Below are 14,624 nucleotides of genomic sequence, written 5' to 3' on the forward strand. Positions count from 1 at the left end.
AAAAATGGGTGGAAAAAATGTGGTAGAAATGTAACAATAGCATTTAGACCACGGGTTGGCAACCTTAAACACTCAAAGGGCCATTTGGACCCGTTTCCCACAGAAAAGAAAACACCGGGACCCACAAAACTCTTCCCGTCCCTGACTCTTTCCTGAGTGCCCACAAAACTAATATGTGTATTTGAATTAAAGCTTCTGTTTTCTTCTGAAAATTTTCTTTTCTTGGATTTATCGATGGTTGGCCTACTGGGGGTCGAAAAGCTCAATAAATCGCGTGCTGGTGAGTGTCCCACATTGGCAGTTGTGACACACATTTTAAGCGCAGGGAGCCACAGCAGAGGGATGAAAGTGCCACATGCGGCTCCAGAGCCGGGGGTTGCTGACCCCTGATTTAGACTTATATACTGCCCCATGGCACTTTAAAGCACTCTCTGGGAGGTTTAGAATGTAAGCATTATTTGCATATTGCCCCCCAACAATCTGGATCCTCATTTTACTGACCTCAGAAAAGTTAAAGGCTTTTTGATAATATACAGGTGAAACTCGAAAAATTAGAATATCGTGCAAAAGTTCATTTATTTCAGTAATGCAACTTAAAAGGTGAAACTAATATATGAGATAAGACTCATTACATGCAAAGCAAGATAATTCAAGCCGTAATTTGTCATAATTGTGATGATTATGGCTTATAGCTCATGAAAACCCCAAATCCACAATCTCGGAAAATTATGATATTGTGAAATAGTGCAATATTCTAGGCTCAAAGTGTCCCATTCTAATCAGCTAATTAAGCCATAACACCTGCAAAGGGTTCCTGAGCCTTTAAATGGTCTCTCAGCCTGGTTCAGTAGGAATCACAATCATGGGAAAGACTGCTGACCTGACAGTTGTGCAGAAAACCATCATTGACACCCTCCATGAGGAGGGAAAGCCTCAAAAGTTAATTGCAAAAGAAGTTGGATATTTCCAAAGTGCTGTATCAAAGCACATTAATAGTAAGTTATGTGGAAGGGAAAAGTGTGGAAGAAAAAGGTGCACAAGCAGCAGGGATGACCACAGCCTGGAGAGGATGGTCAGGAAAAGGCCATTCAAAAATGTTGGGGGCTTTCACAAGGAGTGGACTGAGGCTGGAGTCAGTGCATCAGGAGCCACCACACACAGACGAATCCTGGACATGGACTTCAAATGTCGTATTCCTCTTGTCAAGCCGCTCCTGAACAACAAACGACAGAAGCGTCTTACCTGGGCTAAAGAAAAACAGAATTGATCTGTTGCTCAGTGATCCAAAGTCCTTTTTTTTATGAGAGCAACTTTTGCATCTCATTTGGAAACCAAGGATCCAGAGTATGGAGGAAGAATGGAGAGGCATACACTTGATGCTTGAAGTCCAGTGTGAAGTTTCCAGTCTGTTGATTTGGGGAGCCATGTCATCTGCTGGTGTTGGCCCACTGTGCTTCATTAAGTCCAGGGTCAACGCAGCCGTCTACCAGGAGATTTTGGAGCACTTCATGCTTCCTTCCACAGACGAGCTTTATGGGGATGCTGACTTCATTTTCCAGCAGGACTTGGCACCTGCCCACACTGCCAAAAGCACCAAAACCCGATTCACCTGACCTGAACCCCATAGAGAATGGGGCATTGTCAAGAGAAAGATGAGAGACATGAGATCAAACAATACAGAAGAGCTGAAGGCCGTTATTGAAGCATCCTGGTCTTTCATAACACCTCAGCAGTGCCACAGGCTGATAGCTTCCATGCCACGCTGCATTGAGGCAGTAATTGCTGCAAAAGCGGCCCAAACCAAATACTGAGTACATATGCGTGCTTATACTTTTCAGAGGTCCGATATTGTTCTATGTACAGGGCGGGGCATAACCTTTTCCTAGGGGGTCACAGCAAGATCGACAGCAGTTTACAACTTCCGCGACACCTCATTTTAAAGCCCATAAAAAACTGAATTGAATGAGCTATTAAATGTTAAATTTGCTTTAAGAATGGCTGGAAAATTCGATTCGGAAGAACAAAGGATCATTGACAGAATAAAATGCATTGCCTTTCGAGAGGCTCGCGATGCTGGAGCGACGTTTATCAATCGAAAATGGATTGCAAACAAATTGAAACGTCATCCGGATTGGGTTACTGATAATTGGAACAAAACAGCCCAAGAATGTTTCACAAAATTTGGAGAAGGGCGTCCTCTGCAACTGTCCCAAGAAAGCAAAGCCATCATTGCAACTGGCAGTCGCAAACAACGAAAAGGAAACCGAAAAGTGGCCCAAGAAATCCTTCAAATTCGTGGAAAACGAGTTGATCAAAGGACAATCGGCCGATATCGAGAACGAGAAGGTTTGAAGCCATTCCACGTCATTTGCAAACCATTGAAAACTCAAACACACGTTCAAGATCGGCTTTGGTTGTGCGATTGGTTGTCTGAATGGACCGAGGAAGATTTTCTTCATTTGGCGCCATCTGACGAATTCTTCGTTTATGCCATTCAAAAACCGAATTTCCAGAACGATCGAATTTGGGCTAAAGACGTCGACGACATCGCCAAACATGAACGATATCGACAAATCGTTCGCAATCCGACTTGCATCGGGATTTTCGTCATTTTCACAGCCAAGAAACTGCATTGGGTTTTGAAGGATAAAGGGGAATCCTGGGATGGCAGTTATTTCCGTGAGAAAATTTTATTGGAGAATGTCATTCCATTTCTCAGTGATCCAGACAATGTCTTGGTGGTTGGTGAGGCTGTCTTTCTTCATGACAAAGCTCCTTGCATGCGTGCAAATGCGACTCAGCAATTGTTAAAGGAAAACAATGTCGAATTTTGGGGCAATGACGTCTGGCCGGGAAATTCGCCAGATCTCAATCCGGCAGAGAACATTGGGGCCATAATTAAGGATGAAGTGGAAGCTCTGATGATTCAGGAGCAAGGTCAAAATCGATGTTCAGTTGAAACTTTGAGAATGAATTTGGAAACTGTGTTGAAAAATCTGGAAAATCGAACGGAACTGTTTGAAGATTTGTTGTGTTCTTATCCACCTCGTTTGAATGCTGTTCGAAGGGCTAATGGTGGTCATACTGACTATTAAATCGTGTCAATAAACTCAGTTTTTGATGGGCTTTCGAATGGTGTATGAATTATTTGTGTTGTTATTACAAGTGTTGCTGTGACCCCCTAGGAAAAGGTTATGCCCCGCCCTGTACAATCCTTGTTTTATTGATTGCATGTAATATTCTAATTTTCTGAGATTGTGGATTTGGAGTTTTCATGAGCTGTAAGCCATAATCAGCACAGTTATGACAAATCATGGCTTGAACTATCTTGCTTTGCATGTAATGAGTCTATCTGATATATTAGTTTTCACCTTTTAAGTTGCATTACTGAAATAAATGAACTTTTGCATGATATTCTAATTTTTCGAGTTTCACCTGTACATGGTGTGCTTCAGGAAATGAATGCTTACTGAAAGAATTGGAAATGGTTATGTATAATATTATATTTCTGCTTGCTTTCTTATGTAGAATGAGAATTATGTCTGTCAAGAGAAACATCAAAGTTTAGGAATGCAGCAGAAATGGGTACTTAAAAAGTGTTGTTCTAAAGCAAAGAAGTGTTTGGGTCAAGAATATATGGTTGCTGAATGAATACAAAAGTGATTGTACATTGTGACAGAGGTACAGTGACAATATTTGGTCATACAGATACATTGAATGATGACTAAATTGCAGAGTGAATATAGGAAGAATGAATGAGGTGGAAGAAGTAAAGGAAGATTAAAAATAAGTCTATGAATTCCTGCAAGTGGAAAAAGGTGTGAAGAACAAAAGCCATCTGTTGCCTAAAATTCTGAGAAGACAAGTCATGTGGAAATGGTTGAGTGGTTTTGCATGCTTTCAATACGCATCCACATTTCACAGGCATACAGAGAAAGAGTGAGTACCACAGCTCTGCAGAACTTCAATTTTGTTGCTGGACTAATTCCTTGACATTCCCATACAATTGAGTGCAGTATACTTGAGAGCTGAATACACCCTTGTTATTCTACAGTTAACTTATGGATCAATGGTCACTACTGGCAACAGGTTGCTGCCAAGATAATTGAACTGGTCCATTGTGTTTCTGCCATTTGATTGTGATGTTGGGTACTCTGTGTAGTACGTGATGAGCAGACTGCTGCATTACTTCAGTCCTTTGCATATTGATGGTGAATCCAAGGTTATCAGAAGCCATAGAGAATTTATTCATACTAACTTGCAACTCCGGCTCTGAGCCAACATTCAGGGCTCAGTCGTCAGCAAAGAGGAAGTCTCCCAGAACCATTTCCTTCACTTTGCCAATAGCTTCCCATCCTCTCTGAACTTGAGGCGGATTCCAGCATCACTGTTCTGAAAGACACCATTGAGTATGACAATAAACATCTTGCTGAACTTTGTGGGAGCAAGCAAACAGCCCCGTTTAACACAACTGGTAATTGAGAACGCCTTAGAGCAGGGTTGTCAAACTCGCGGCCCGCGAGCTGGATGCGTCACGTGCTGGCCACACCAATGCCCAGTTTAGCAAAGGGGGGGGGGAAGTCATGATCACGTGATGATGCAAGTTTGGCACCCTTGCCTTAGAGGATTCTCTATTTTCCAGCACTAGGCCATCATGCCAACATGGAACTGACATTTCATCTGAATTTGGTCAAACTTTGACATGAGTTTCCATTGGCCCCTTTTGGTTGACAGTATTGAATGCTTTCATGAAATCAACACTGGTTGCATAAAGTGTGCGATTCAACTCCTGATGCTATTACCAGCAGGTCAATCATGGTGCAGTCGGGGAATCCTGTCTATCATTTTTTACTAATAAACAATGGTTGTTCATAGAGGGCTAGTTGTTCAGCACATTTCTGCAGTATCTAAGTCTCCTCCGTAATGAAAGTTGTGCCATCTATTCGCGACAGACTGAGATCTCCAGGGAGTGCTAAAGTCTAAATAAAACCATTTCAAGTCTTTTCTGTTAGCATATCCCTACATTTTGTCTGCCTTGGTGCTCAGCCAGGCATCTTGCATTTTATGCAGTTTATTCTGGATTATCCTACGAGCAATGGAAAAGGCGTTTTTCTTGGCAGCTGATAATAAGCTGTCCTGGTGGACATGGTGAAAGGGATGCTTTTCAACAAGTAAAGCCTGTTTCTCATCATTTTCATCAAACCAGTCATGCTGCTGGAGAGTCCTAATATCTTCAGTGCACATGGACAACATCCCTGAAGCATTCTCGTTCTCAGCACTGCCAGGAAGATGTAGGTCAGCAGCTAGCTCAATTTTTAAGTCCTGCTGTGGTTCTTTTCACGGCTTTGTATTCTTGTAGTCCTTTCTTGAGTCTGATGAGTAAGTAGGACTGCTACAATAAAACAGAGTAAATTTATCAGGTATGTTCTATCGGTTGAGGAAAGATAGAAAACAGGGTTGAGTTTTGTTGCACTGTAACTATTCTCTTTCTGTGCCCTTTTTATTGTTTCATTTTATGACCTATATCCAGGCTACTTTTCAAGACAAATTAGGTGACACCTTTAGGAAAGGTTTTCTTTTGAATCTTCTGTTCTGACACTTGGTGAAGATTGCAATGCATCTTCACCAATGCAATTGAAGTTCCTGCCATACTTTTCCTCCAAACCTCTTGAAGTAAATGTTGGATTTAATATTTTCCTATAGTTGATTCCTTTTTGGTCACTAAAGCCAGCTTTGCAGTCTCCAAGATATTCTTTTTTTCAACACCATTAAGGTATTTTAGTAAAAAACAAAGTACTCAACCAGGAAAAAAAATTCAGGTTTTCACTTTTTATTTTTTAAAAAGATATATGTGGTTTGCAAAATACTTTAATATTTATTATCCTGACTTTATAAGTACCTCAGGGCGGCAAACATACATAAGACTCCTTCCTCCTGCTATTTTCCTAGATTGGAGAGAGCAGGACTACCCCAAAACCATCCAGCAGGCTTTCATGCCTAAAGTGGGATTAGAACTCAGAGTCTCCTGGTTTCTAGCTAGCACCTTAACCATGCACCAATGTAGTTATTTTTAACACAACCAACTCTCAGTAGATCTTTCGCTTATTTCCATGTTAATATTAATTTATTTCCATGTTAATATTAAATTGTTCTTTTCAACAATAGTTCTCCTAGGAAAGATAACCTTTCCTGCTGATTCATTAAATGAATCCTGATTCTTAATGAAGATTATCTAAAAAAATAGCTGGACCTATTTATACTGTACTCAACCGACTATAGAAGGGGCTGCTCACAACAGCAATGACCTGCCCTTTGTGCTAGATTGGGGCCATATTGTCTGAAAACCTTGTCATAAAAAAGAAAACATTTTGCCTTTTTGGACTTGAAGGTTAAAGTCTGTACAATTTGCTGATCTAGGGAAAGCTTGGTAAGAATATGCAATATGCTGAGAGATTAGCTACCTTGATTTCAAGGGACAAGGCATCCTTTTACTATTGGGACTAAGAGTAACAGTTCAGTACAAGATTAAATGAATTACCTCATAGTGTTACTTTTTTTTTGCTTCTCTTAATGCTAAAAGTACTGTATAACCCCATATTATATGGTAATTATTGCTGGATTAAGAGTTTCAGCCTGGCACTCATTATCTTATATGGCTAGAAAGCTGACTCAACCAAACAGTCACTCCACTTTTAGAGCATAGAATATAGCCAGAAACATCCTCTTGTCTCTCAGCAATTGTTGCACCGGAGCACAGTTGTACGCTGAATTTAATGTAGCAACATAAACAAATACAAGAAAACTGTGATCTATTTTGTGATAAGCAACTAAACACTGGGCTGTAAAAGCATTTTTACCTCATCCTTTTAACTTGCTTTTTACTAAACTGCTTATAAATAAACTGCTTATAAATAAATAAAAAGGCAAGATATTTTCTTTGTAACAATAGATTTTCTTTGTTTTTGCTGGAAATGGGAAATAGATGAAATGACAACATTAAATAAGCTAAACTATATTTAAATGGCACTAGCAATACTACAGGCTCTTATTACAGATAAATTATATGTGTGCCGAAGAATCTATACTTTCACTAATGCCTTGATGTCTCTGCAAGCTTAGCACACTCAGCAGCACATATTTAAATTGTAAGCTGACACCATTTTAGGTAAATTATAAAAGGATATGACAGAAAATCTTTTCCAGAAAGTACAAGAGGTACGTATTTCCCGACACCTACAAGTCAAACATCCATGCAGTTCTCAGGAGTGATCTTTGAAGCCTAAAGTGAAATTGGTCCAAAAAACTTTTTATGAAAGTTTTTCCCCCCCACAAAGATATTGTATATTTCAAAATATTAGCATTTTAAAGCTCAAAAGGGTTTTACCTAATGAAGAAATGCTGGCCACAGATTAAATACACAGGATCCAAACTGAATCTGATTGCCAAGGATTATAGACTTATTAAATAGACTGGACAATATATTTAACGACGGATTATGTTGTTATCGTATTAATTTGCAAACTGGTGTTGTGCATGAAGTGCAATGAAAGAAAATATGCTCAAATAGTAAAGCAAATTAAATGCATACAATTGTTGTTGTTTTTTACTGATGAATTAATAAATATGCGACAAAATAGCCTACTCACACACTTCTTGTTCCAAAATCACCACAGAACTTAAATTTGCCTGGAAATATTTTACTATTTATGGCAGGTGTAACCATGGTGGGATGGGGATAAGATCACAAAGGAGGCGAGACTAGCTCAATTGTGGGTGACAGTAGGTTTCTAAGAGTATCTGCAGTTTGTTTTTAAAGACATAAACCTTTTAAACATAGGGCCTATATTTTTAAACTTGCTTCCTATCTCAACATAGCAAGAAATCACCCTCTTGGTTTCAGCAGCCACTGACCAGAAGGGTGGCTTGCAAGGGCCAGTTCTTTCCTACTCCCCTACCCTAAACTTATGGTAACTCTTAACTAACTTAACTACCTTTTTATACACCAGCATACACTCAACCTCGTCTGAATATTTGCTGAAGGGGCTGATTTCACTTTAAATTTTCTTTGCACCCTAGATTTCCCAAGGACTGCGGGTGTGAAGCTAAAGTGCGGGCAAGGAAAACGGTGCCACCCGGATCCCTGGGAGTCTGCGCCCCTCACAGATAATGCCCTCCGCCGTGGGAACACCTTAAGTCAGTGTTTCTCAACCTTGGCTACTTGAAGATGTCTGGACTTCAACTCCCAGAATTCCCCAGCCAGCATTCGCTGGCTGGGGAATTCTGGGAGTTGAAGTCCAGACATCTTCAAGTAGCCAAGGTTGAGAAACACTGACTTAAGTGCCTCCGCGGCTGCTTCCAACAACTCCTGCGGAATGACTCAGCGACTCCCAATGCCCTACTGACCTCGGAGGAGGAGGCAGTTGGGGAAGCTCTGTTCCTTCTCCCTCTTCCTCCTCCTCCTCCTCCCGAGAGGCGGCCGCCTCAGCAGCCCCGGCCATAAGCGCCAACCACCGGCAACAGGCGTCTCATCCGCCGACCGGTGCGGGCCCCCACCAGCGATTCCCCTGCTCAGCAAACCCGGCGGTCCACGAGCATGGAAGCCGCCGCACCTGCCGAGGGGAAACCTAGGTGGACCACCAAGAGGGGCTGCGATGTTTTACGCGACCCAGCCCTCAACAAGGTTCGCGGGTCGGGCAGGGTGGCTGGATGGAAGGAGCTCCCCCGTGGAAGCGAGGGGCGCGGAGGGACGAGGGCGGCTGCGGGTGGGGTGAGAGCAACAGGGGAGCCCAGGTCCGGCTCGCTTTCCCGGGACGGGCTTCCAAAGCAAGGAGAGTTTTCTCTCTGGGCGCCGAGACTCTTCGGCGGCATGACGTGAATTTCCACGCTTCTTTTTTTTTAAAAATATTTTTTTGGGCTTAACCGAGCCGGCTTGGATTTTGTTTCGGCGCTTGGCTCCGCCTCGGCGCTCGCCCTGTCAGCGAAAAGGGAAACTACAACGACCCTACCGCCCGGTGCAGGGACGTATCGCCCACCCCCCACCTCCCAGCCGCTTTCCCCAGTAATTTGAACCCAGGCTCCGTCGTTTGGTTGGGCTCTTCTTGGCAGGATCGTCCACGCCGATCTCCGTCGGAGTTTAACCGCCGACTGGACGGGTTGTGCGTGAAACCAAAACAAGGCAACGCTTCACGTCCAAGAGAAAGGCGGCTAGAACGGAAAGGGGGACTTAAACACTTTGCTTTAAAACAGTGTTTCTCAACCTTGGCGACTTTAAAGTCCTGTGGACTTCAACTCCCAGAATCCCCCAGCCAGCTATGCTGGCTGGGGAATTCTGGGAGTTGAAGTCTACAGGACTTAAAAGTCTCCAAGGTTGGGAAACATTGCTTTAAAAGCAATGCTGAAAATAGCAGGTGAAGCGGTTCCAAGGGATGGAGGGCAACGCGCTGTTAAAAGGGACTCTGACAGCTCTTAGTAGTAGTAAACTGAAAGTACGGTTAGTCCTCGAGTTACGACTACCACTGAGCCCAACATTTCTCTTGTTAAGGGAGGCATTTTTTAAGCCCCAGTTGATGACCCTTCTTTCCACGGTTGTTAAGTGAATCGCGGCGGTTGATAAGTTAGCACAACCCGGTTGTTAAATGAATCTGGCTTCCCCATTGTCGAAAGGTTGCAAAAGGGAATCACATGACCCCCGGACCCGGCAACAGTCATAAATATGAGCCAGTTGCCAAGAGTCTGAATTTTGATCACGTGATCATGGGGTTGCTGCAAAAGTCATAACCATAAGCATAAAAATGAAAAGTGGTCATAAGTCACATTTTTCAGTGCTGTGGTAACTTTGAAAGGTCACTGAATGAACTGTTGTAAGTCGAGGACTGCCTACAGTGTACCTTCTTAAGCCAACCTTGTACCACCCATCCACATTGTTTTCTTAGGGATGTACAGTGTAATTTTTACAGTGTAAACCTTTTCAGTGTGTGTATATTGTACACAAATAATCAAATCTTGTTAGCTTTTTGTTATTAACAATATCTGGCTTTTTCAGCAAGATTAAGCAATGTCTCTTATCATGAGAACGTTGTACTGTTTGATTTTTTCCTGTCAAGGTGCACTATTTCATTTTTTAAAAAGTCTATTCCTACACTATCTCAACTATATATAACAATCCAAGCAACATTCTACATAGTGCTTCATCTGATTAGAGCTAAGCTACCAGTAAGGCCACAAAGAGGTAGAATGCAATGCAATAAAAAAGTAATATGGGATGAAGGTGAAATTTGCAGAAAGAAGACTAACCAGCTAAAGACCTGTTGAACTGACTAAATTCACATTGAACTTAGGATCTACATGGATGTTACTATATTTTTAATTTTGTTTTGTTTTTGAGAACAGGAACTGAGGAGTATTACTGTATAGCTTTATAAAAGTTTCATAATACCCTGCCATGTAGTAAAATGGTAAAAATACTTGGCCCATCAAAAGACAGGATAAAACCCTTGGTTAGGGCTTCTTTCATGTAGAAAAGCAAAACAAGGATTTCCTCAGGAGAATCGATTTCCCATTGCATTTAATGGGAATTATTTATGGAAGAAGTAATCATAGGACTGCAGTCACGTTGATGACAAAAAATTCAAGTCAACTTGTATTATGTTAGGATAATGGAAATGAAACCTCCATTATTGTGCAACTAACTTCTTTCAGCTTTTTTGCTCAAATGGCAGTAATTTGATATAATTTTCACCACTGCTCTTCCAGTAGGTGATGGGGTGGGTTCCTGCCAGTTCTAACCTCTTCTATAGAAAAGGTTCCACAAATCTACTGTGTCACTTAGAACTGGTTCCAGCTCCCTCCCGCTGCCCGTCCGCACTGCACTTGCCCCGCCCACCACTCACTGATTGGCTGGCTCACCAATCACCCCGCCCACCTCTAAGAGTCCTATCTAAACCTTAAAGTCTTAAAGCTGTCAAGTTTGAGCATCCCTGGGTTTTTTTTTCCTAAAGGGTTAGGGGGGTGCAAGAGTCTTGTAACTTGACAGCTTTAAGACTTGCGTGCTTCAAATGCCAGAGTTCCTGAGCCAACATGACTGGAGGAGGAATTCTGGGAGTTGAAGTGCACAAGTCTGAAAGCTGTCAAGTACACCCCTGGGTTTTTTTTTTCTAAAGGGTTAGGGGTGCAAGGGTCTTGTAACTTGACAGCTTTAAGACTTGCATGCTTCAAATGCCAGTTTCTGAGCCAACATTTTGGTTGCTAAGCAAGAATGTTGTTAAGAGAGTTTCACCACATTTTACAAGTTGGCCATGCCCACCCAGTCGCATGATTGCCAAGCCACTCCCACTCAGTCACATGGCCGGCAAGCCACTCCCACCCAGTCACATGGCTGGCAAGCCACTCCCACAAAGCAGGCCACACCTACAGAAGAGGTTCTAAAAAATTTGAAACCAACCACTGCATAGGTTGTACCTTTCCAACTTTTAATGGAATTTAGGATTTTTTAAAAATATTGTATAATGCTTTTTACTGTATGTCACCCTGAGTTAACCAACCTTATACATTTCTAAAATAAAGAAATGTACCTAATAATAATGGAAACAAATAAAGTTCCCATTATGTTGAATTTGACTATTAATACTTACCTGAACATGTCTGAGGAAAATATGGACATAATTTGCCACTGCATTTAAAAGAATTTTTTAAAATCTAATTTACATAGAGCCCTTGGATTTTCTGTATAGTAGTCTTGTTTCTAAGTCATATCTGGGTTTGACTCTACTTAGCTTTTCTTAAATTAGACCAGGTCAGGTAGATGCTGCCACCTGCTGTGATAATAAGGTGTGTCTGTAGTGCTAAGATGTTACAGGTTAAAATTGTATTTGCACAACACTGGAAAAGTGAAGAGATTCCTACGGATGAGAATGTGATTAGGAAAATATTAGAATGTGCAGAAATGAATAGATTAACACTTGCAATTAAAGAGAAGGAGCAAACTGGATGTTATACTGTATATGGGAACTATTCTACTGATGGTTAGAGAACAAATACGAAAGTTAGCAATGAAAGTATATTAGTGAAATATAAAAAATATATTAATAGAATTAAATAACTTAAGAAGAGGATTGTTATAGTATCAGATATGTTAATGTATAGCAATATTAGGTCATGAGCAAATAATGAGTATGGTTGTTAAATTTAATTGTTATTGCACAAGATATTTGTACCCAGATGACGCACTGTTTAATGGACAATGGATTGCTTCTATTAAAATAAAATAAAAATACATACATACATACATACATACATACATACATACATACACATACACAAAAAATATATATGTTACAGGTACTGTAAATTAAATAATATGGAGCATACTTTGCTATATATGATCACTTAAGTCAACTTTATTCCTTTCCTCTGTACTTATCTTTATCAATATTTAAGCATATTTCTGTTTAAAAAATAAAAGCAGTGAAAAATAAACAAGTCTTTCACAAAGAGGAGTTACCAAATTGTCGATGTATTGCAAGGATATTAAACCACTGAGCATACTTATATAACATATTGAACCAGTAGCTAATCATATTTCAGATTAGCATGTTTAACAAACTCAACCTGTGTTGTTTTGTGAACTCAGAAAATTGGAGAAGTTATGCTTTGTGCTTCATCTTTATTTCCTGCTTTTCCCTTAAAGCCCTTTTTTTAGTTTTGGAGGTTGGATTTTAAATCTGTACTAGTTGTTGCAAAAGGTGCTGAACAGAAAGTACTATATTTCCTTTTGGCAATGGAAGAATGTCATCAATCAAATCCAGCCTTTCTCAATGGGGTTTCATGAAAGATTACTAGGGCTTCCAAGAGAGAATGTGATGGGAAAAAATGTATTTTTGAACTTCTCCTGCTGCATAATGCTACCTTTCATAGCGGTGGGGATTTTTATGTGGTGTGATTCCGCTGCCAGCTGCCACTTTTGCTATATGTTGTATATGTTGTTAAATATGGATTTTGTAGATTATAGCAGCAGTGATTGTATTATGAAATGTTCATACTTTAAAATGATTCTTATATAGGGTTTCCTTGAAATGTGAAAATTGTTTCAAGGGTTCATCCAAGGCAAAATGTTTGAGAGAGGTTGATCTTTTGATGATTACATATTGGTGTGCTGAACTTATATTATTATTAGGTTCTTACCTTTAGTTAGTTAGTTAGTTAGTTAGTTTTATTCCTAGAATCCATCCTATAATTTATTTGGCTCTGCTTCACCTGATTTCTTTTATCAGTTGGGACATCAGATTGCCAATAGGAGTGAGAAATTTTCTCTCAAGAGCTGGACTTGAACATTACCTATTAAACCTACGCTTGTTCCTTAAGAAACTTCTAGTTTGGGTGGGTGGGTGATGCAAGTAGGCATTGTTAGTCTATAAGGATGTGAAAATATTTCCATCATGTTTGCATACAGTTTAAAAGATAGCATGTACTTGTAGCTCTTGATTAAATTTAGGAATAAATGTCACTCAAAATTCTGCAAAGACCTTGTCTTTAACATCTAACAACCTTGGGTCTAGGTGCAATATATGATAATATAACTGGCAGAGTGGAACCTAATATTCTGAACCTCTTTATAACATTCATACTTTTCAGTCAATAACTAAAATTTAAATACGAGGCTCAGTGTTTTTGCAGAGGAAGGAAGATAGACAAACTATCAGTAGTTTAGTTAAATAGAACATTTTCAAGGCTAAGTCTATTTCCTTGTGGAAATAACAGGAAAGTTTGGTGATGCTATTTTAATTAAATGCTGTGAAAGTGATATATAACCTTTTATTTTCTTAGGAAATCATTGACATATGCACCACTTATTTTCTGTCAAGTCTTGAAAATTACAATGCAGACTCATTCTTCTTTGGAAACAGGAATCCTAGTTCCCAAGATAGAAAATTGGGCTATGACTACTTTATCTCTTTTATAACATATACAAGATAATTTAGGGGAAATGAAACCATATCTAACTTTTCAAGGGTCCTTAAATTTTTTACTTATGTGCAGATTATTTTCTTGCGCATCATTAGGAGCCGTATTGCAAAACTGCAAAAAAAAAAAGCTTTCTGTTATAGATATTTGCAATATTTATTTTTAGTTTCTTCTTTGTTTATAGGGTATGAAGTTAGGGCTCAAAAACCTCCGTGTCTTGGAAGCTATATCCATTGAGCTGCTTTTTGCATCTCCAATGCATGTATTGTGAATCACCCAGAGTCATTTGGGGTTGGATAGTGCCTAATCAAATACATTATTAAATATTAAATTATTCCTCACACTCTTTTGCATCCTCCTCCTGCCTTGCTGTACCTTTTGTGCACTCGCCCTGACCCTCCTACACACCCTTATTCCCTTCCCCACCCAGCAACAACTATTTACCTGCCTGTACACCTGTGTCTTGGAGTTTTCTACCAGCTTTCCCACTGACTTCAGTTGTGGGGAAACTGTCAGGAAGCTGCCTAGCCTAACGACTGTGGATGCAGTTACTGGCAAACAGGACTCCAATTGTTGTCATTGCTAACTGATTCATTCTTCCTTTACCACAGAATTGCTGAGTGATGGAAATTCCAGTCCTACCTAGTTGCTCTCATATATTGAAG

The 14,624-nt window shown here is 40.3% G+C and overlaps 1 protein-coding gene across 2 annotated transcripts in view; it reads left to right on the forward strand.

The window, feature by feature from the left end:
• The first annotated feature begins 8,480 nt into the window (after nucleotides 1-8,480).
• The window catches only part of ME1 (malic enzyme 1), a 111,295-nt gene continuing 105,151 nt past the window's right edge, over nucleotides 8,481-14,624 (forward strand). Inside the window, exon 1 of one of the 2 annotated variants that reach the window (XM_087718812.1) lies at nucleotides 8,481-8,680. In XM_087718812.1, coding sequence (XP_087574938.1) covers nucleotides 8,594-8,680 — 87 coding nt within the window. In that variant the 5' untranslated portion in view covers nucleotides 8,481-8,593. The remainder of the gene's footprint in view (nucleotides 8,681-14,624) is intronic. The other variant, XM_087718813.1, reaches the window with a different exon arrangement.

The sequence above is a fragment of the Thamnophis sirtalis genome, unplaced genomic scaffold (genome assembly GCF_051295495.1).
Source record: "Thamnophis sirtalis isolate CommonGarterSnake01/CBP01778 unplaced genomic scaffold, rThaSir2_p1.2 scaffold_6, whole genome shotgun sequence".
Lineage (NCBI taxonomy): Eukaryota > Metazoa > Chordata > Lepidosauria > Squamata > Natricidae > Thamnophis > Thamnophis sirtalis.